Below are 23,458 nucleotides of genomic sequence, written 5' to 3' on the forward strand. Positions count from 1 at the left end.
ATGGCTTTCCATATGTCATGAAGTAGAAATCTTCCTTGTTCTGTAGTTTGTTTTATTTTTTTTATTTATATATGAACAGGGAGAGCATTTCCTGAATTATCGAGAGACTCGATGTCTTGGGGTTGTGTTCAGCACTCCACCCTCATGTTTTCAATCAGAGTGGTAGATAACTGATTCCAGTGTCTGTTCCAACTGAGAATGATGCTGGACTCAAGAAGGCAACAGCTGTTGTTGACACTTAGCAACTGGTCAAGTAAATTGGCAGCTTTCAGAGGAGAGGTGGTCAGGCAGGATAAGATAGCAGCTGTTGGAAAAACGTCTGACGATGAAAGCGTTAAGTTTACCGACCGTTCGTCCCTCCCCTCCTCTATTCAACGTGGTGGTGTTTTTGTTTGTTTGTTTACTTGTTTGTTTAGTTGTTTGTTTTTGAGACTGTTTGGATAAGCTCCATCAGTGGATGAAATGGTTTATCACATTGCCTTGACTGGTGTGTTGCTTCGCTGAATGATAAATATTGGTTTGCAGCTGGTGTGCTTTGTCCTCCTCCTCCTCCTCCTCCTCCTCCACTTCTTACTTATCCTCCCCCCTCCTCCCCCTCCTGCTCTACCCTCTACTCATCCTCCTCCTTTCTCTATCTCTCCTCTTTTCCTGTTCATTCATTCCCCCGCCATGAAATGTGTCCAATTGTTGCCACACGGTCTCACTCTTAGCTCATTTGGGTTCCTCCTGATGGTTCCAATTCCGTATTTGGTCTTTTATTTCATTGTTCATACCTTCCATCACCACACTCTCCCATGAGCCTCGTTCCTGTTAAAAAAAAAACAACAACAAAAAAACAGAACAGTTCGGATTTTAAAGCCATTTATTTTTGTATCACAACCTTGCATCCATGTGCATCAAGCGGATTTGGATATATATAATCCGATATGTAGAATCCCAATCGGATACAATCTGGAATCGGATATGTAAGCTTGTATTCTGTTATGTGCCAGCAGTGACCGATGCATCACTGAGCAGTGCCATGGTTTTGTTGTCGACGTGCAGTTTTCAGGTATAACATCCCGTAGTACACCTTCTCAATTTCGTTTTACTGTCTTTGAAGAAAAAAAAAAAATTTTGGTCAAATGGATTGCCAGAAGAAGTCCAGTTTATTTTAACATTATCAGCTAATTCAAGGAATGTCCACCTTGACAATCAAGGTTGATGTGCCGATTATTATAAATATGGGGATGCCCCCTTCCTCTCCCCAAAAGTAAACTCCTCGTTCCTGGTTATATGTTGAGTATCCTGAATGATTGCATGAGAGGGCTCTTTTCCGGTGTGGCTGGCAATTCTGAACAAAAAATGCTCAGTGCATCGAACAAAAGCGTCGCCATGGAGGATGTACATAATACGGTGGTGGAGGGGCCAATATCTTGCCCCACCTTACTCTACTTGTTTTATATCTTTGTTCTTTCATTCTGCACTCACTTCCTGTTGTAACTTGTACGATTATTTTTTTTACTTGCAAAGATTGTTTTTTGAGATTAAGAACAACTAGTTGTTATTGTGGAGGCACTTTTACACAAATCTGTCTTCACTTTAACGTGAGTTCCTTTACATGTCCGAAGTTAAATGCAGGAAGAGGCCATGAGGCCTATCAAGTCTGTGCAATGGTTGACAACCTGTGTTGTTGTTTTTTTTGTCCATGCTCTATCATTTTTAAATTCTGAGCAGTAAGCAAGGATGCAGCACATACCATTTTTAATGTCTTTGGTATGACTCGGCCCCGGGGTTCAAACCACTGACCTCCCAGACTCGTTGTGGATGTTTTAACCATTATGCTACCAAGTCTGTTTACTTTAAAGATAAAAACAAAAATTCCTTTGCTCAGCATCAATTTTGATGAAATCAATCATCTTGCAGTAATATACAAGGAACTTTGGTGTAGGAGGAGGACATTCGGCCCATCATGCCTGCACTGCACCAAACACAAAACCAATCACGCATCCACACACAAGCAACATACAAGTCCTGCCTGCTAATATCCCTGTACCCCTCTATCACCAATGCATCTTGGTACCTATGTTTAATTCCAATTTAAACCTATCTACTCTTTCTGCTGCCACCACCTTTCCAGGGAGACTGCCTTTCTTCTCATGACCCTTTGTTTTTGTCAAAGATACAAAACCTCAGTTATGTCTTTGTCGTACATGCTGTATTAAGGAAAGTAAGAATATGATTTGACCAGCAGGGACCTGTGGAACATCCACGCATTGTAAAATGTAACAGTCCTCAATGCCCCCCCCCCACCTCACAAACCGTAAGTCATCAACCCTCTCCACCCGAACCCTAAAGCTTCAATCCCCTCCCCATTCTAAGCCTTCAAACAACCTCCCCCCTCCCCCCACCACAACATCCCTAACTTCCTCCTCCCTTCCCATCAAAAGTCCCCAACCATCCCCCCAAAAGCCTCAATCTCCCAACTTTGTCCCATCATCCCCCCAGCAAGAGTATGGCTCCGATATGGCGTGGCTCATCACAGTCGCCTGTCCAACTCACAGTCCCACAAGATATGTGGAAACCCCGTGGAATTGCAACCCTGAAGTGACCTTGAGCAGCCAACCTAATTGTGCCAATAAATGACCCAAAGCCAATTATCTTCTTCCTGATGCATATGTACACATCGTAAAAGTAAATAATGATGGATCTTTTCTTTCACGCTCTCAGGCGATCCCCGGAACCCCTCTGACATATTCCTTTATAATGACAGGGGTGTTATGGTCCCTGTATGAGTCATTTAAGATCCTTTTAACAGTCGCTTTGGTTGTTTTACAATGAATGGAAAACTTATAGGGGGGGGGCATAGTGATTGTTAATATGGCAACTCCAAAGATGTCTTTGGCTTCACATATCACCAAAATGATGGCCATATGATTTTTCAGGTTACACTGTGGGTGAAGTCAAGAAACCTGTCCAACCAATGGGTGAAAGGAGCTTAATACACAGTGGGATGGATGGATGGATGGGTGAACAAGCATATTGTCGTGGTTCTGCAAAGCCGGCGCTCCCCCATGGCAATGGCACACAGCATATAGCACTTCCTGTGATAGTTATGTCATTGGTATTCGGTCCAGGTCGTCCTTCCCTTATGTCAAGTGGGATTATGGGTCGTTTGCATTGTGTAGGGTTCAGGTAGGTTTTTTCCCCCCACTTTCTCCCCATTTTTCTGTCTTTTACTTTAAAACCACAATCAGGGATACACACCATGACCATAAAGATGCAAGGAACCATGCCTGCTGCTTTATTTGCATATCCACGCCAAAACACGGTTCAAATCGCTCGTCCAAACTCAACCGCCATACCACCTCTAACCGCACAACACTCTCCCGACAACCACCACAATCACTACAGCACACTGGATAAAATCATTTTAAAAACCACCTCATACAAGCTCACATTCCAGGGCTCGCTCTCATCTCTACACTCGCTGGCTAGATTCACCGCGGTTCATCCCATCGTACTTCAACCACCCCACTCCATCCACAAACACCACAGCCACCTCCATGCCACAAGACTACAACAACCGCCTTTCAACCACCGTACCTCAGCCAATACTTCCTTCTCGACAGCAATCTTCCACCAAGTGTCATTCCCACCTCTAACACCGCTTCAGCCACAATCTCAATCACTTGCCTTTGATTGACGACAGCAACCACCATCACACACGTTCAGGGCCACCACTTTGCCCTGCTCAGAGCATCACGACCAGCCAAGCTCGCTATCGTCTAGTGCAAATCTGTGCTGGAATTTCTGTTGTTCCTACCTGTTGGCGGCGACCATCGCACTGCCGAGGGAACCATTTGCGACTCTCCAGGACGTTTGCACAGCCAATGGAGAGTGATGAAATGCTGCCCCCATATTAAGTCGGGAGCTCCACTCCATGACCGGTCTTGAGGACGAATGAGTCATTTCCAGCCTGGCGAGTGCGTGGAGAAAGTGAAGCCGGCGAGGTCTGGGACCAATGAGCCTGGCGGGTTCCAAACGAGGTTGGTGGGGATTGGCCTTCACGTGGCATGGCCACACCCACTGGGACATGGACTCCATGTCCAGTGCTTTGAGGCATATTATATATTCCGCTGGCGGCTTCGAATGTGCTCGGCTCTCATTCTCGGTTTGTGCTCTGTGGAAATCCCTCCTCCTCTTCAAGTACGCTCCTTGGACAATCGTGCTCTGGTTTGCAAGGAAAATGTATAATTGTGCCAGGATACTAACCCAATGGCCTACTTTTGCAAATGACATGACAGGATCTAAAAGGTCCAGCACAATATTTACCTCCACCACCGAAGGTGGAAGGAGTTTGTTTTCACCCCTCTCTGTGTCTGTTTGTTTGTCCGTCTATGTGCAGGCTATCTGAAAATGTTGTTGACAGATCCAGATGAAATTTGGTGGACAGGTTGGATGTGTGACAAGGATGAAATTATTTGATTTTGATGAAGATCCGGATCCGGATCTGGTTGCTACAATTTTTTGAGTGATTCTTCACCATTGAGAGGTAGGGCCAAAAACGATATATAGCACGATATCTCAAAAAGTTGTGCACGGATTCGGCTGAAACTTGGTGGACATGTTGGGTGTGTGACAAGGATGAACTGTTTCAATTTTGGTGAAGATCCAAATCCGGATCCGGAAACGAGAATTATTTCGTTTTTAAAGTGTTGGCTCAATCCTGGTGTTGGCTTCGTGGTTAGCGTGGTGGCTTGAGATCCTAGGGTCCTGAGTTCAAGCTCCGTTGGCCACTGAATTAACACCAGGGGGTTGACTCAGCCTGTCATCCTTCCGAGGTCGGCGAAATTAGTACCAGTGTCGCAGCCAAAAGGCTGCCCACGAAGGGAAGGGGTATTGACGGATTAATTAAATCTAGTATTGGTGTGGTGCAGGCATGATGCGCCGAATGGCCTCCTCCTGTTCCTTAATTCCTTGTAAATCCTTGTAAAGTGATTCTTCACCATTGAGAGATGGGGCTGAAAACGATATATGGCATGATATTTCAAAAAATTATTGGGCTCAATATGTTCCACTGGATCAGGCATTGCATGGCGGAGGTATGTGCTCTACCGATTGCCCCTCGAGTTCAATATTTATTAGTCCCCTACCGGTTTCAATGGAGGGGACTATCTGTTTGCTCTCCGTCCGTCTGTCCATCCCACCTGTGGTTTTCCAGACTTTTTTTCCCCCCATACTCTTTAACTTATTCAACTGAAACTTGGTACATGGCTTTATTATGATAAGTTGCAGAACAAGTTGGAGTTTCAGGCGTTTTGTCAATTTTTCACAGAGTTCCACCCTTTTTGGGCTTCGAAAATTTCACATCGGAAGGGGACATGTATTGCAAAAGCAATTCTCGCTCTTGTTTATGATATTGTTATTTTCTATCCCGATTTTCATTTTTCCACTTTCCTTGTTGCATTTTCACCGTTTATTTCTTCTTTATTTCTCATACTTCCATTATCTTTTTTATGTTTGTCTTTCCATCTTTTCTCTTCCTACATTCCACCTCAGGCGAAGGCCCGTCTCAGCTTGTGAATTGGGGTTACAAACAAATCCGTTGGTTCATGTGCGTGATCCACATCCAGAGATTCGAGCTAATCCTGCCAGTGGCCAGGAGATCCGAAAAACTCTTATCTCTGAACGAGAAACTCTTGGTTCTGAACAAGCACAAAGCTTTGGTGAAGCACAAGACCAGACAAGCCTTGTATCTGATGCACCGAGCAACTCAAAGCTGGGTCAGAATACACAGTACGGGCGGGTGGTAAGTTGGCAAGATAATCCAACACCACAAGAAGCATTAGCTTTGCCTGAAAGTGTGCAATCTGGATGTAGCCAAAGCAGTTTGGAGACCCAAACAGCATTGGACGACGCAAACACGTTGGGACCCTTTGATTGTTCAAGTTGCCAGGTTACCTCATATGGAGAGGTAACCTCAGAGACCAGTTGGAAGCCTGTCAACAGGTCCCCATTACCCATCCAAGCTCAGGAAGAGGTAAGGTTAAACATCATAGAAAAATATTATGCAAAATAATGCTTTGCTTACTGTGCAAGTTGTCTTTTGCTGTGAATATTGAGGTTTTGTTAATACATTTAACCACACAGCTCAGCTCTCCTCCACCATATTATATCCGGCGAATGCCATTTGGCTTTCCATTTGTTGTGCAGGAGGAATGGGAGACTCAGCATCACTTACCAACTGTTGCTGCTGTAGAGGATGTTTCGCATGAAGCGAAGAAGAATCCAGAAGAATTACACACAACTCGGCATCCTATGGTTGATGCTGTGGTTAAGCAGCAGAAGACAAGCACAGCAGAGACTGAGCCTTCAAGAATACAGCGTATGTGTATGCCGCAACAAGATGGTATGGCCTTACCTCGGCCCGGGCCTGGGTCTTATGCAAGACAGCCTCCAACGGTTGAAACAAAAATGCGGCGGTTGCCTGAGGTACAACTGCGTGGCCATGAAGCCTCATCAATGTCTGCTGGCCTAATTAATGCAGAAGCTGGACAAGCCTCCAACACCATTTGTGGTGTCCAAAATTCTCCAGTGCCTCTTCGGCGTTCCAAGCGAGAGAAATATGAAAAGATCCTCAGGAACGATTCTTTGAGGTTGGATGCCTCCGAGATGATGAGGACCCCACCAAAATCTCACCGGCTAAAGAAAGGAGGACGACGACGACCACTTACTCTCAGCAGTTCAGATGATGAGTTGGTGTCCACTCCAGAACCTACGAGTTGTGAAGACTTGAAGCTACACACTCGGCCGATGCGCAGTGAGTGACAAGCTTGGTAGCTATTTTATATCTCATTTATGTTGCTTATGTAATATCCCAATCTATTCATAAAAGTGAAAGAATAATTTCTGCTTTTTGTAATGTTATCCAGTCATACCAAGAGCAAGTTGTTCTGGGATATTGTGCTGAGCTTGCTGTGAGCTGTGATATCATATATGCAGACCCTGACTGAGGGGAGGAGTTTGTGGGATGGGGTAGACAAGCATTGTGGTCTCCCCAACTTATGAATACACTTTGCTTTGGCTCAGAGTTTTCTCCAGGAAATCAAGTCTTCACTTCTTTGTATTCCAAAGCAGTGCTGTGCTATACCCAAACAGCAAATCATATCCTTCAATCCCAAATGAATCTTCATAATCCCAATAGGTGACTTGTTTCACACATCATCATGTTTTGAGATGCGTCATCACAATACCCTGGCAACCCAATTTGCACCAAACGTGTGTTTCAGGACACAACCTTTGTAGCATTGAGTTACGGCCTCCCCTCCCCCCCCCCAAACGATCTGGGATAAAGTTGTAGTGATGAGGTCCAATTAACCTCTTCCTGGGGATACATGGAATGTAGGCCGATGTCAAAATCTGCTTATGTCGGTTTGTCAGATTATTTTTCCTTGTATTTCGATGCAATATAATTTGTTTTGAGAAGATAGATGAGAATGTATCTAGGGTTGCAGAAATAAACAGCAAATCCCAAAACTATTTTTGCATCATGTAAAGTCTGCAGGAGTTAATTTTTTTTTTTGTGGGGGTTAAATTTTGAATGAGTCATCATTGTTTAAGACCTCTTAAGTCATTCTTCCGAAACTTGAAATATGTATGCAAAGGGGTCATGGTTGAAGTGTACTTTTATGGTGGAAAATGTCGGATGTAATAATACACTCGTCAGTCTGTCAATCTCACGGGATTGTGCATTATACATTTTGTCATTAACGATATATGTATGTATGTATATATATATATAATGCCTGGTGTTGGCGCAGTGGTTAGGGCAGCGGCTTGGGATCCAAGAGGTCCTGAGTTCAAGCCCCGTTGAGCCACTGAATTAATACACCAGGGGGTTGACTCAGCCTGTCATCCTTCCGAGGTTGGCAAAATGAGTACCAGTGTACTGGGCCGGTGTATACCCCGGTTAAAATAGGTATACCATATCCCTGTGTCGTAAGAGGCGACCAGGGTTGCGTCAGGAAGGGCATCCGGCGTAAAACATGTGCCAAATCACTATGCGGATCATACGGATGATCCGCTGTGGCAACCCCTAACGGGAGCAGCCGAAAGAAGAAGAAGAAGAAGTATGTATGTATATATATATATATATATATATATATATATATATATATATATATATATATATATATATATATATACACATACATACATATATAAGCAAGGTGGTGTGCTTACACAGTGTGTAAGCATACGAATCAACTTTCCACATTGTCTTGGGTCACTCACCTGCATTCGAGTTTTCATATATTTTTAAAAATTTTTTCCTCATTTATTTATAGTTTCATTTGTCGATGCTTTCTGATGGCTCTGTGATTTTTCCTGGTATATCAGCTTCGAAGTCTGATGTCACACAAAATTAGTGTGCATCCACATTGTCTCAGGTCACTCACCTGCATTTCTTTCATTTTTTTTTCATTTATTTATATTTTCATTTATGAATGTTGTCCAACCATTCTATGATCCCCCCCCCCGGTGTACTGGCTTCGATGTTTATCAACAAAGAAAATTTCAGCTTTGTACGTCACCCGGAAGGCACTGATCTTTAATACCAGTCAGTCAGTCAGTGAGTCGGGAGTTAGAAAGATGTCCTACTGACCGTGACTGGTGAGGCCCGATTGTGTTTGGGCACTATCATGTGCCCCATGGACACATCGTGTTACGTCCACCGATCATAATCAGGAAACACCAATGTTGGTGACCCCTTTTGACAAGTGTTCAACAAGCAATGAAACCGGTCTGGCAGCTGAGAAAGTGTAAACCCAAGATTGCCACAAACATCATCACATGCGCACCAGAAGACATTTGTATAATCAAGTTATGTGCGAATGAGAACATCCAACAAGTTAATTTCATGGGAACTGTGTGAACAATTCCATGATGCACATCTTTCACATAATTGTGTGCTTCGAGTCGACGGAGCTTGCATACGCCTTTGAACTTGTAAGCGATCAACAGCTTTATAACCCGAAACCAATTGTTGTCACTGAAGGAAACAATAAAGGTGGTGAAACCGACCACCTAAAAACCTCCAAAAAATAATGGGTTCAACCATCAGCCACAAAGCATTTGGCGAAAGTGTTTTGGAACCTTATGATCACAACCTTCATCACTCGTGATGTACCAAAGTTTGTTCTTTTAATGTGGACTTACACGTGCTCTTGGCTTACACATGCAAGCGTGGAAATGGCCATAAAATGATGATGATGATGATGATGATGATGATGATGATGATGATGATGGACACTTTTAAAATATTTAGTGAGGTGGGTTTTTAGTGATGCCACGTGAAGCCTGATGGCATAAATCTAGTCCGGCAGATATGGGAATGGATTGTGCCTTTGATGATACAAGCATGAGCTTTGGCACACTGTTAGAGCATGCCCGAAGGAAGATATTTAGCTATAGGACCATCGCAGAATTGTCCTGTGGTCAAAATGGCGGCCATTTTCCAAAATGGCCACCACCGGTTGTTATTTTCCCAGTAGCTCAGGTTCGAGACTACCTAGGATATTGATCCTGGTGGCTAATCGTACATTTTCAAGGATGAGGAATGCAGTGGTACTATTTACAACATGCTATAACTACTCGAACAACTACCTAACTACATATATCAATCTTTCAGGGATATAAATAACAGTGAAATTATAAACACATTTAATATTGGTGGAGTTATACATGTACATGTTTTGAAACTGTGACATATTCATGAGAGTACAATGCAGTCTTCAAAATGTTTGCTTTATAATATTTGGTAGTTTATTTATACGAGCACACAGTTCATGAGATTATGCTGTATCTTGCAAATCAATAGTGCATGTCCCATTGTTGTTTGACATGTAAGTGGTGAGGGCAAGCCTACGACAGTCCTTCCATTATTAACCAGGTAAGGCCTTCCATGGTAATATTACAGGTTTTCGATGAAATGTAATGTTAGTTTTGAGAACATAGTCCACCACAGTGGCAAAGGGCAGTGCACTGAAGTGCTGCCTTGACATATTTGCACTGTTCTCTGCACCCGTTTTTGCATCCACAGTGTATGAGTTCTCGACAGGCCTGGGTCGCTTCTGGCAGTGTGGTCCAGTGAACTTCCCATCCACCTGTGTCCTTCTTCTTCCACCCCCAGTCACCTGGGGATGGGAGTTCTGGGACTGCAACCATCATCTGTCCCCAGCAGTGACCAGCTTGGTAGGCAGCCCTCTTTGTGTGCTGAATCAGTGCTGCTTGTGTTGGAGGGAGTCCTTCAATATCTCTACCTTTCTGGGTGAACAGCTGATTGCGTGCCTGATTGACTGATTCCAGGCTGCTAGTGCGGTCATAGAGCAATACCACGAATCGCTCCAGAGACTCCATCCAGTTGTCTATGGTGTCTGGGGTGGCAGCCAAGGCACAGAAGGCTCGAGTAACGTCTTCAAAGGCTAGATTATCAAAGCTCTGGCTAGATGAACTGCATCATTGTCAGCATCGTGCTCACATGCTTTCCCTAATGCAGCACCAACATCCTCATTGCACACGAGCACCACATCACGACCTTGCTTGTGAGCGTCCATGTCTGGGAAGTAACCCAGTATTCTGTTCTTGAGTTTAGTGGAGAGTACACGCCCCGTCACCTGTGTCCCCAGTTGTTCCAGCCTGTTACTGTACAGATTCACCATGTCTGTTGGCTTGAACACTGGTGCAACCATATTGTCCATGCTCACTTCCTCAATAAAGGCGACAAGTCCAGCGAATGCAATTCCATGGTTAACAGTGTTTACATTAGATTATTGTGCCTTTGTGTCCCTCGCTTTATTGTACAGAGAGGCAAGACACTGAGCATGGTACTTAGCCACTTGGGCAATGAGATCTCCAACACTGAGTTTGGATAGGAGGTGTTTGTCCTGTAGTTTGAGGGCACACTGCCTCACACGAATGTCAAGTTCGAATGTTGATGCATTACACAAAGCATCTCTTGCTGCAGATTTGCCACAGAAGAAGCATGTCTCTGTTGAATGAGTTTCACGTTCAATGCTCTGACGGCTGAACTTCTGGGGTTCTGGGTCATCATCGTGGTGTGTTTTCCTCTTTTCAGCTCTCTGAAGTTTTGTTTTGTTCTACTGCAGTCTGCAAGAGTCATGCCATTTGGCTTTGTGAACCTGGAATGCTGCCTCGATGCCCTGACCCTCATCCAGTTGTGACAGTTTTAGTGTTCTTGGCAGGCAACTGATCTTGTCGAATGCGACAACATGCTCAGCTATGGTCCTGTATCCTGCCACATCTGTGCCATGTGCTGAATTATATGGACATTTCAGCATCTCATCTGTGTCTTCCTGACACAGAACACATTTGTTCCAGTCTGTGGTCGGGCACTGTTTACCTGATGAGCTCGGCTCATCAGGGTCCACCACCTTGTATAGTTTGGCCATTGTCCCTATGCATTACGCTACTTTAGAACAGTATCTACTAGTTATAATATGAGAACAGTATGTACTAGTTATACCACCACCATTCTACCATAAGCTGAAATCTCCAGGAAAATAAGTTGGCTGCCACCACAGTCACAGTCCAGGTCAACTGAAAGCATACAGATATACATGCAGATTAGGCATTGTTACTTGGTGTACACAAGTACACAAAAGCTGTACTAACAACACAGATTATCATTGTGACATTATTATGATGTTCTCTTTGAATATGCAGGAAAATATATGAATACACATAAACATAATTATGAGGTCAGCACACAACTCATGGTCCGAGTCTGAAATTCCGGAAAATGTGTATAACTCCACTAATATTTGATGGCTTTGCTATTATTTAATTCCCTGAATGCTAGATATATGTAGTTTGGTAGTTGCTAGTATGTTATAAATAGTACCACTGCATTCCTCATCCTTGAAAATGTACGATTAGCCACCAGAATCAATATCCTAGCTGGTCTAGAACCTGAGAAACTGGTAAAATAACAACCGGTGGTGGCCATTTTGGAAAATGGCCGCCATTTTGGCCACAGGGCAATTCTGCGATGGGCCTATAGCTAAATATCTTCCTTAGGGCATGATCTAACGGTGTGCCAAAGTTCATGCTTGTATCATCAAAGGCACAACAATTCCCCCAAATATTTCACTTATCTTCTGGACTCATAGTTTGATGGCATGAATATTCAAGCACAATGTGTGGATTGGCATGGCACATAGATCATATGAAGCAATCTGTGAAAATTGCAACCATTAACAAGCCAGCTGGGTTTTATTTCTCTCAACAGTCAAATAGCAATATGGTAATATTTCCCAACATTAGCTCAGTTTCTGGAAGCTTGGAATCGAAATCTTTCATAAAAATCACTGATTTCAGCCATATGTGAACTGACAAGCTCTGGGATGCCAGTCCATTTTCATTACCTCTTGGCCATCACCATACCCCACAATCACTTTCACTTAATACAATGACAGATGTATTCATTTATTTATTTCTGGCTTTTTTCACCAACTGTACAGTACCTTCTATGCACTGTTGTTGGTGGTTGGCACATCCCCTGTCCCCTTTCCTCCTGCCACCACCCCTCCCCCTTCCTCCCACAACACCATTCTTTGCACAACGCATGTAATTTGCTCATCCTTGGATGCTGTGAAATTTTCCTTCGCAAATGCAAAATCTGCGTTGCTGGCTGTTTATCTCGTGTGAGAAAAATCTTGAGCTGCAGTTGTCTTGCCTTGTGATTTTTAGTTCATTTAAATTCCTCGCTCAGAATAATGTGCCATTGTTGGCCTTGCATTTGGAGCGCTGTTTGGTTCATGCATACATACGCTCAGTAACGAAGCGACATGGTCTGAAGTGAATCCACAGCCAAGTCATTGGCCTACATTTTTTGTTCTCCTTCATGCTGCCGATGAAAAACGATGGTTGCCAAAGGCTTAAGTCAAAGAAGGTCCTGAATTTAATTCGTGGTTTTCAAGTGGGCCATCCCTACAATGTCAGTTGTGAAGGAGCTCAGGTCTCCGTGTAGTTGCCCTTCACCTTGATTGGATGCCTTTAACGGCTGTCTGTTTGATTGTTCTGGCAGTAGAGAAGCTTGGAGTGGTGGCCATGGTAACAGTGGTATATTGATGAGGAAGGAGGAGGTTCTGTTTGTGGTGAAGATCGATGTTCTTGTGCTAGTTATGGTTGCTTTTTATGGCCCTAGTGATTTGCATTAATGCTCTGTTGTTGCCATAGTGGATCCCCCCCTCCCTCCTTTCTCACCTTCAACCCACCCCCCTCCCCACTTCCACCCACCCCCAGAAACCTTGATTCAATTCATGCCCTGCAGTTGGTTGAGACTACAAATGCATTTTGCCAACCAAGCGGTATCATTGTTTGGCCGATTGCACAATAGCATTTATCAGAGATGTGTTGATTCGATGCGAGAGGTGCACAATGTACAGTACAGTACTTCCTTGGTATTTTATGAAGGAACCTTTTAAATCCTTAAAACTTGCATAACTAAGTGATTGGTAGTTTAATTTGTACCCATAGTTCACAGTTTTCTGGATCTGCATGCAGTAATGTCATCGCAGCGTCGGTAAGAGTGCAAAGGGTTATATTGCGAGTTTGTGTTCACAGAAATTGGATGCAGGATGCATTGCCACTCAGCTCTGCACATTAGTAATCACATTTTCTGCATCATTTGACAAATTGGCATTTGGCTTCACTTTGTTACGTCTTGTTTTTGTTTGCAATGCCACCTCTAAATCGGTTTGTCCTAGTCGGAGAGCGTCTCAGACGTGACATTGATGGATGCTGCGGAGAAAGTAAGCGGAATATTGCTCTCGAGTCTTGGTAAGGAAAGCTGAGACCAGTTGCTCTGTTACTGTATTTCTCAAATTGGAAATGTCAACATCTTCCCACATCCCATGCTTTTTGGAATTCAGATGGGCTGTTTCTATTAATAAGACAAACTACTGGATAAGAAAAAAAAAAAAGCTCAAGGTGCAACTCGAGGCACAACTCGACCTGCAATTCCGCACCAACCACATCTTTCCCTCTTATTCGTGCAATCCTTCTTAACGGGTAATACGACATCGTGGCCTGGTGGCAGAGGATTAAGGAATCCCATTGTCAGAAATAGTGATTGCATCCTACCTTGGTGTGTGATGCGATCTTTCAGAAAATGGATAGTTTCTGACGTTGAATATCTTCAGTCTGGGGGCATCTTCTCCGACCTAAATAATGGACATCCATTGATGCACGACAAGCAGGAGGATACATTTTCTTAATGAAAATCATAACTGGTGAGTTACAGAATAGATTCTGAGATGCCAAAAATGATTTAAATGGTGCTTTTGGAGTTGTCTGTGAGATAAGAAAGTTATGTTGGATGTAGAGAAAAGGCATTATTGATGGATTAAATGACACAATGACGTCCATTTAATATCCTTTGCCACTTTTGTACCGCAGCACATGGCTGCAGGTGTCATCATTTGCTGGTGATGCAGCTGTGTTGCTGATGTGTCGTGTGCCCCCTGTAGGTCAGAGCAGGAATTTGGAATTTGGCCAGGGTGCCAGTGATAGCTCGCTGACTCTCCGCGAAGGACGCTGTTTGATCTTTAACGTTCACCAATTAATGCTGGCAGATGGGACGACACGCTGCCTTGTGAAAAAAAGGACGACAGTTTATAGCTGGGTCGAGATTCGAACCAGGCCGAGAGAGCTCAGAGGCGAGCGTGCATACCTCGAGGCTTTCTTGCCGGTCTATCCTTTTACCTTGTGTGGATAAGTGTCGGGATCACCACGTGATGGTGCACCACTCACCTTTTCTCTTACACTAGTCTTACTCAATAATTATCGGTGTGGCCGCATTCAACTCAAAAAAAATGTCATTTTGACAGCACTTCAAATTTCAGTGCATTATAACATTGCTTTTGCCTTCAGACCTCACAGTGAGGACAAGCCGACAAGGCTGGGTAACCTATTGTTTTTCTTCTGTTTATTAATTAATTTATTAAAACACATTCCCCATGACATCCTTTTACAAGTTTGTTAATTTCTAATTGATAGGTCACATGGTTTAGTGGCCATATTTGATTGAAAAAAAATATTAAATAATGTTTTCTCTGGAACCATTTAACCTATCGAAGCAAAGCTTGACAACTATCATGTACCACCACAGCTGCATATAGGGTAAAAATTATGACGTCAGAAGTCACATGGTTTGATGGTCATCTTGGATAGAAAAACGTACCTTACCTGATTAACACGAAACTTCATCTACCTGATCCCCTTCCCCATTAGAGGCAGAATGTAAATTTATGATGTCTTTGGTCACATGGTTCATCAGCCATATTGGATTGAAAATTTTAAACATATTAAAAAAATCTTCTCCGAAACGGCTGAACAGATTGAGGCAAAACCTTACACACGTCTTCCTCCAGACATGCTTGATAAAGTTTGTTAATTTCTAATTGATAGGTCACATGGTTTGTCGGCCATATTGAATTTACCATAAAACTTTCAAACATCTTCTCCAGAATGGCTGGTCAGCTCAAGGGGAAACTTTACACACATATTCTCCAAGACAAGGGGGATATACATTTGTTAATGAATAATTGATAGGTTACATGGTTTGGCAGCCATATTGGATTTAAGAAAAATATTAAATACTGTTTTCTCTGGAACCACTTATCCTATTGAAGCGAAACTTTGCAACGATCATCTAATGCCATGGCTGCATATACAATAAAATTATGATGTCACAAGTAACAAGGTTTGGCAGCCATATTGGATAGAAAAACGCACCTTATCTGATTAACACAAAACAGAACATGCATTATTGGTTCACGAAAAAATATTTTCACGAAAAAAATAAGTGACCACTATATTCGTTATTGTTGTGTGTCTGTCTGTCTGTCTGTCTGTCTGTCTGTCTGTCTGTATGTCTGTCTGTCTGTCTGTCTGTCTGTCCTGAGCATAGCTCCGTGGGTTTTGATCCGATCCTGACAAAATTTGGGTGAGAGGTTTCTATCATGATCTACTTGTGTGTTCCTGAAAATGGGTGTGGTGCGCCCATTATGGGCAGAGCCACGCCCAAAAAACATGTGTTTTTAGGGGATAGCTGATGTCAATTTGCATCTTCTCCTCGGGGGTTTGTCGAATCTGACAGGGGTTTCGGTATTTGGTTAGCCCGATGACACCTGCATAGCCCCACGGAGCTCAATTTTTCATTTTCCTCCCAAGGTCAAGGTCACAAGGTCACGAACTTAGAAAATTGCGAATTTTGACGTAAAAAATTTTCTTCTCCGAGGGGTTTGTCGAATCTGGCAGGGGTTTCAGGGTTTGGTTAGCCCAATGGCACCTGCATAGCCCCACAGAGCTCAATTTTTCATTTTCGTCCCAAGGTAAAGGCCACAAGGTCACGAACTTAGAAAATTTTGAATTGTGTTTTTAGGGGGTAGCCGATTTCAATTTGTATCTTCTCCAAGGGGGTTTGTTGAATCTGGCAGAGGTTTTGGTATTTTGTTAGCCCAATTGCACCTGCATAGCCCCACGGAGCTCGATTTTTCATTTTCGTCCCAAGGTCAAGGTCACAAGGTCACGAACTTAGAAAATGGCAATTTTGACATAAAAATCCATCTTCTCCGAGGGATTTGTCGAATCTGGCAGTGGTTTCGGTATTTGGTTAGCCCAATGGCACCTGCATAGCCCCACGGAGCTCGATTTTTTTTTCATCCCAAGGTCAAGGTCACAAGGTCAAGGTCACAAGTTCACGAACTTCGAAAATTTAGAATTTTGACATAAAAATCATACGACCGCCCAAACTTTGAGAGCTAGGATGACAATATTTTTTATGCATAATCTTGAGGTAATTCCCCACCTAAAGTCTTGAAACCATTTTGCTCTATCTCGAACACCTTGCCCGTGGCGCCCCCTTCAAATTTGTTTTTACGCTGATTTCATCAAAGTATGGATAATCTGATGAGTGCAAAATTCCATATAGCCTATATGACGTTATATTGTTCCTGGAATGTTCCAGAGGAAGTTTTGCACCAAAGGTCATAATCCTTGACCTTTGACCTTTAAAGGTCACAAAGGTCAAATTTTCAAAGTTGTGGGAATCAAACCGGGTTTTCGACCTTCTTCGACGAACTAACTCCAATAAGCTATAGCACGTATCCTGTTTCCTTATTTTAATGTCCACAACATTGTTTTGTGACCTTTAAAGGTTATGCAAAGGTCAAATTTTTAAACTTGTTGAACAAAACCGGGTTTTCGACATTTTGCAGCTAATAACCTGTCACTCGTACCACATCATGTTGATCATTTTTATAACTTGGTCACAAATTATCACATTGCCTCATCCTTGACTTCTGAAACAATCTACATCGTCAAATACCGCTCGTGAACCATCGTCGTCTTCAGACTTGTCCCATACTACATTGGAGGCAGAATTTAAATTTATGATGTCATACGTCACATGGTTCGTCAGTCATATTGGATTGAAAATAAAAAAAAATAAAAAGTCTTGTACTCTGCAATGGTTCAACAGATTGAGGTGAAACTTTACAGATATGACTGCCCATCCATGACGAACAAAAAGTTCACCTCCTTTTCATGTAGGTCACATGGTTTGGCAGCCATGTTGGATTGAAGGAAAAATATGAAATAATGTTTACTCTGGAACCCCTGCATCATTCAATGTGAAACTTCAAAATTATGATCTTGCAGAGAGGTGAAATGTTAGCTTTGAATTTCAACCCAATTGGCCATATGGTTTGGCAGCCATATTGGATTGAAGTGAAATATTAAATAATGTTTTCTCTGGAACCACTGTAGCAATCAATGTGAAACTTCACAATTTCCATCGAGTAGAGATGTGGAATTTCAGTTTTAAATTTTAACCCGATCGACCACAAGTTCTGGCAGCCAGAATTATTTAATTATTTGAATCTGAGAACTTTTAGAATTTTTTTTTTTTTGCATAAGGCTCACTTGGCTGCGTATGCATGCATTTGATGGCACAGGAGTTGCAATTCAATTGATACCAATGATGGCCCCAGGAAAAATGGTCAACTGTGTGCATAATAAATGGATGGAACGTGGCCTGTTACTCGGTCCATAACTTGTGAATCTCTCATCAGTAGAGTTCGTAATAAATAGATTGAACACTTCGTCTTACTTGGTAGGTAACTCATTAGTCCCGTGTTGTATCAAAACAGGGTGGTATTTGCATCAAGCCGGATGTCTTGGTACCTGGTTATCACTGCCAGCAGTTATAAAGTGGCAGTTCTAGTTTTTATTATTATTATTATTATTATTATTATTATTATTATTATTATTCAAACACAGACAAAGGTTTATAAGTCAACACAAACCCTTTAGCTCCAGAAATGGTTCGGTTCTGGGAGATGCAGGGCCTACTGTAATGGTATTGACTGGTGGAAGGTCAGTCAGGTGTACCCTTGTCATGCATTGCTAGATCTTTTGGGTGGCACAACTTCAACATTGTACTTTAACCTGACTATCTTCTCTCCTGCTGACCTGTTTTAATGGCCTCCTTGTCCTTGTACAATGAAGGTCCTTGCACCCCCACATATCATCAGTTTTGATAGTTTGCCTTTTGTATTTACTGTTGCCCAGATTCCATCTTGTATTCATTTTGGTGTTAGTGCACATGAGATGCCCATCACTTTTGACTGCTTATTCAGCTTCAAGGACACAGTTTACAACCCTTTAACCACAGTTGCCTTGTTTCAAACCTAAGAGGCTAAACCTATTGAAAATCCATTTCTTAGCTGTGCCATTCTTATATACACTTTATCTTCTGTTTTTTTTTCTCCTTTTGTCTCCTCTTCTACTTACTGTTATATTCACTTTCATAATCCTTGGTTTTATCTTCTCGCTCTCTTTTCTCTTTTCATCTCTTTTCATCTCTTTTCATCTATTTTCTCTGTCTCTGTCTGTCGGGGTCCAAAAAGAAAGGAGAATAAAACTGAAGTCACAAACCAAAAAATATTTTCACAATCTCACATGTGCAGCTTCGTTATAAGTCCAAAAGGATGGTGCAGAGGTAGCGCCTTTACCTTTGAGATGTCTAGTCTCAGTTTGATTCTCGGCCTGACTATAAACTGTTGATTCAGTGCTTATTGCATTGCATCATACAGTGCATCCTCCTGCAAATGGATGTTAAGCTGACTGTTCTGTCTGTGAGCATGATTTGGAGGATGCTAGTTAGAGTCTGTAGTGATTCATTACTTTTCCTTTACATTTGATAATAGCCGTAATCAGGTCGTGATAAGAAAGAAACTCATCGCAATATCAAAAGCCTCAACACAGCCACCTCTAAGGATTTCAACATGGTTACCAAGGGGCGGCAGGGAGATGAGGAACTACAGCATCTCGGAGCCAGCTCCACATCACTCAATTTCAGTTAAATGCCTCTCCCTTTTTCTGAAGGCACTATTGTTTGTGACATATCCATTGGCACTCCTTGTCCATACAATCCTGCAGAGTTCAGATGCGCTGTATTTGATGTGTTGCACAATCTTTCAAACCCTGGTATCAGAGCAATGCAGCACCTTATGCCTCAACATTGTGTCTGCTGTGCAATGAACCGAGACTTGAGAGAAACTGGTGTCAGAGCCTGTTTTTGATGTCAACGAGCAAAAGTACATCATCACACGGTGACAACATTTGGTACCTTTGCATCTCCTGATGGCCGTTTTGATGATGTGGACTTTGATTTGGTCAGTCCTCTTCCACGATCTGGCAGTAACACGTATCTACTCATATGCTGAGATGTATCAGTAATTTATGATAATGCATGCATACATGGGTTCACTGGGCATGATTAAGCAGAGACACATACCCCGCCCATGTTCCGATGCTGTGCTGTGCTGTGTTGTGCCCGTGTCCGGATTAAACCGATTGGTCCTTCAGAGCCTTCGTCCCTGTCTACTGAGTACATTACACATGCATTGACCATTTTATGATGTGGATGGAAGCGACTCCAATACCAGATTAGCGGCAGAGACTGTCGCCAAAGTTTTAGTTTCCATATGAGTTACAGTGTTTGGTGCCCCATCTACTATCACAATTGATCGAGGACGGCAGTTTGAGTCCTCACTTTTCCAAACACTGACTGACTTACTTGGAAGTAAATGCACTGGAACTACTACTTACCACCAAACATAGACTAAACTGGCTTGTTTAACGGTTCCTACTGGTAGTAAAACATACTGGAAGTGCTTTTGGGCATTCAGGTGACATTGAAAACTGATCCGGCTTACAGCGCAGCGAAGTTAGTTTTTGGATCAATACTTTGGCTTCCTGGGCACAAAATAATGGAACAAACCAGGCAGTTGACAGATGCAGATTGGGACAGAAGGGAGGGAACACCTATCTTACGAGTATGTACAAATGTAAAGAAATAACCCACGATGGCACCAACATACCAGACTCAAACCATGAAGGTGAACACAGGTGAAGGCTTAAGGCAGGTATGAGCTGGTTGAGGCTGCAAGAGAATGTGGCACAGGACGAAGGCATGAGGAGCGATGGTGGTGATGAGGCTAGGGGATGAGAGGATGGTGATGAGCAATTTCACAGAGACCGAGGTGTTGTCTTCATCAAAACCAAATGTGATCTGCTGCTCGCATGTGTAGACATGGCCTTCATCACCTCTGGAACCGATCTCATTGGCCGCCCACTAGTGTGTGAGGTGCCAAATTTTTGGGCTGTCCCACCCTATGGGGTGGCCCTTCGCAAATGTTTCACCCCTCTCCAGGGATCTGCAGCTCACCTTTCCACCTCAGCTGACAGTCCTCTGATCAAACGGCACTTGATGTGTCCCATTAAAAGCAAGTTTTTCTTTTCCATATGACTTTGTGCCCAAGTCCTCCACCTGGCCTCTCCTGCACAGGAGGTTTTACACAACACAATCTTACCCTATTCTGCTCTTTGGTTTACAATCACTGCCACACCGGTGCACGTTTTACCCTACTAATTACCTCTGACATCTCTACAGTATATATGATGGAGCAAGTATATCGATGTCCAGCCACTAACGGCACCTTTTATAGCATTTATCCGTGTTGGTTGTGTTCCTGTGGATATATTTGCAATAAATTGCATATGTGTTAGTAGTACCCAGGATCAGGTCACAACTCCCCCCTCCCCTCTTCTCGGTGCATGGGGGTGGGTGGAACATACAATTTTCTCCCAATCTCCACCAAAAAAACTCACAGGACTAGGTCATTGGGAAATATCATTTTACTTTTACATCTCATATAAGGGCTGTACGAGATAATGGACAAATCAACATCATGATACGGCATTTCACCCTGGGATCCCAGCATAATGAGTCATGTGCTCAGACGAGAATGCCAAGTCACAAAGGGTATCTTGAAGGGAAAACGTCAGAAATTAAATTCACAAATTGGAATATACGATTTGACATACAAACTCTCCTTTCTCAAATGCTCTTTACCGAATAATACGAGTACAGTTAACAGTATTTAATTTAGCATAATTGTGGGAAGGATAACGATGACCTTTTTGCTTTTCCTTAATTCTGCTTTTGAACGCTTTGTACGCCGTAGATCACACGACCTGAGTCAAAGTGAGCCGCTTTCAGTGGCACCCTGTCGTAAAAGAGCTGCCGATAAATAATGAGCAGAAAGGAGAGCGGATTTTAGTGGCGTTTCCTGGAGCCCCGCTGACGCCTTCCCACAAGCTGGTGAGCTGGGCATCCGATGCCCTTTCCTGGCCGTAAGGGGCACTGTTTGTTCTGTTCTCAATACCTTTGTTGCAATTTTGCAGAGGACTAAAAAGCCAGACCCCGGCTGGTAACCTCCCCTTCCCCCTCTTCCTTTTGAAACAATGGCACACAAACAATGCATTGCGGGTGATTTAAACAGGAGGAGAAACCTATTTTGGGGGACAGTGCTGCTGTACTTGGACCTTTTTTGGTTTTAAGAACAAAACAATTTTAACACACAATGGGCTCTTCACGTAAAGAAGAAGAAAAAAAAAACAGATTTGTACATTGTCACATGATTGATTGATTTGGTCGACTTGTTTGCTGTCCCCATCTGAGCACCTGCCACATTCTGCAGGAAACTCAGATTTAAATCCCATCTTCTGTTAAGATTTGACCGTTGTCCACCAATGCCTTTGTAATTGAAGAAACGCACACTAATATCTCCAATTGTCCTCGTCCTGCACGGAATTATATTGCACAAGCTCTTCAATGAGCTTTGGGCATTGCAAGAGGAAAACATTGTCATCTTTCATTTGTAATTCTGTAGTTAATCGAGTACACTGAGACTATCGTGAAGGCCAGTCGAAAGGGATTCATATTTTTGGCGGTAAATATGGATGATTGTTTCAGGGAAGTTCATGATAAAGCTTTGTGAATGCCAAACGTAGTTCTGGTGTTCTTTAAGAACTTTTCAATTATGCAATATTTGAGAGGATCACCTTCATTTGTTCAGTTGTTGGCTTGTTGCTGAGGAATTGATGCTGTGAAGGTGCCAAAAGCACAAGTGGTTGTAAAGCAGTATAATTCCTCTTTTCTTCAAATTGTGATCTCACATTCCGGAATACATTCAATCACACTCTTTTCCCTCGAGGGCTTCAATCAGGTGGTATAGGACCATGTCATGTCACCCTCATTCCAACCCATGATCTTTTCAATCCCGCATTAACCCTACGCAAAAGAACCATCTTACTTGCAGGTTGAGGTGTTTTCCTGTCCTCTCCCTCTCCTCTCTTCCTTTTCAGCCATTCCCTTGTTTATGTCCACTGCATTGACTTTATCACTTCAGTCACCCCACTCTTCCATGAGACGAGATATATTGTATCACCTAAGCCACCGAAGGAGGACAGAGGTTATGTTTTCACCCCTGTCGATCTGTCTGTCTGTCTGTGAGCAAGATATCTCAATAAGCTATAGACGGATTCGGACCAAACAGTGGACATGTTGGGTGTGTTACAAGGACAAATTCATTCGATTTTGGTGAAGATCCAGATCCAGATGCAATAATTTTTTAAAAGAATTTTTCAACATTGAAAGAGAGGGCCAAAAACGATATATAGCACGATATTCAAAACTTTGAAGATGCATTTGGGCAAAACTTGGGGGGACATGTTGGGTGTGTGACAAGGACGAATTGATTCGATTTTGCTTCACATCCGGATCTGGATACGAGTTTTTTTTCAATTAAACAAGTGATTCTTCATCATTATGCCTGGTGTTGGCTTAATGGTTTGGGTGGCGGGCTTTGGATCCAAGGGTCCTGAGTTAAAATCCCGTTCAGCTGTTGAATTATTACCAGGTGGAGTTAACTCGGCCTGCCATCCTTCCGAGGTTGGGAAAATGAGTGCCAGCATGCTGGTATACTGTGTCGGAGTGGCGACTCGTCCAGGATTGTGCCCAATAGCCAAAGAGACTGCTCAAGTA

At 42.9% G+C, this 23,458-nt stretch overlaps 1 protein-coding gene across 3 annotated transcripts in view; it reads left to right on the forward strand.

Annotated features, from left to right (window-relative positions):
• Positions 1 to 23,458, forward strand: part of LOC147017197 (regulating synaptic membrane exocytosis protein 2-like) — a 352,541-nt gene that overhangs the window by 98,445 nt on the left and 230,638 nt on the right. For all 3 annotated transcript variants that reach the window (XM_085846651.1, XM_085846649.1, XM_085846650.1), the window contains exons 4-5: positions 5,542 to 6,022; positions 6,196 to 6,802. In XM_085846651.1, coding sequence (XP_085702777.1) covers positions 5,542 to 6,022; positions 6,196 to 6,802 — 1,088 coding nt within the window. The remainder of the gene's footprint in view (positions 1 to 5,541; positions 6,023 to 6,195; positions 6,803 to 23,458) is intronic.

Source organism: Eptatretus burgeri, chromosome 11 (assembly GCF_056783735.1).
Source record: "Eptatretus burgeri isolate ZD-2024b chromosome 11, Ebu_testis_v1, whole genome shotgun sequence".
Taxonomy (NCBI): Eukaryota; Metazoa; Chordata; class Myxini; order Myxiniformes; family Myxinidae; genus Eptatretus; species Eptatretus burgeri.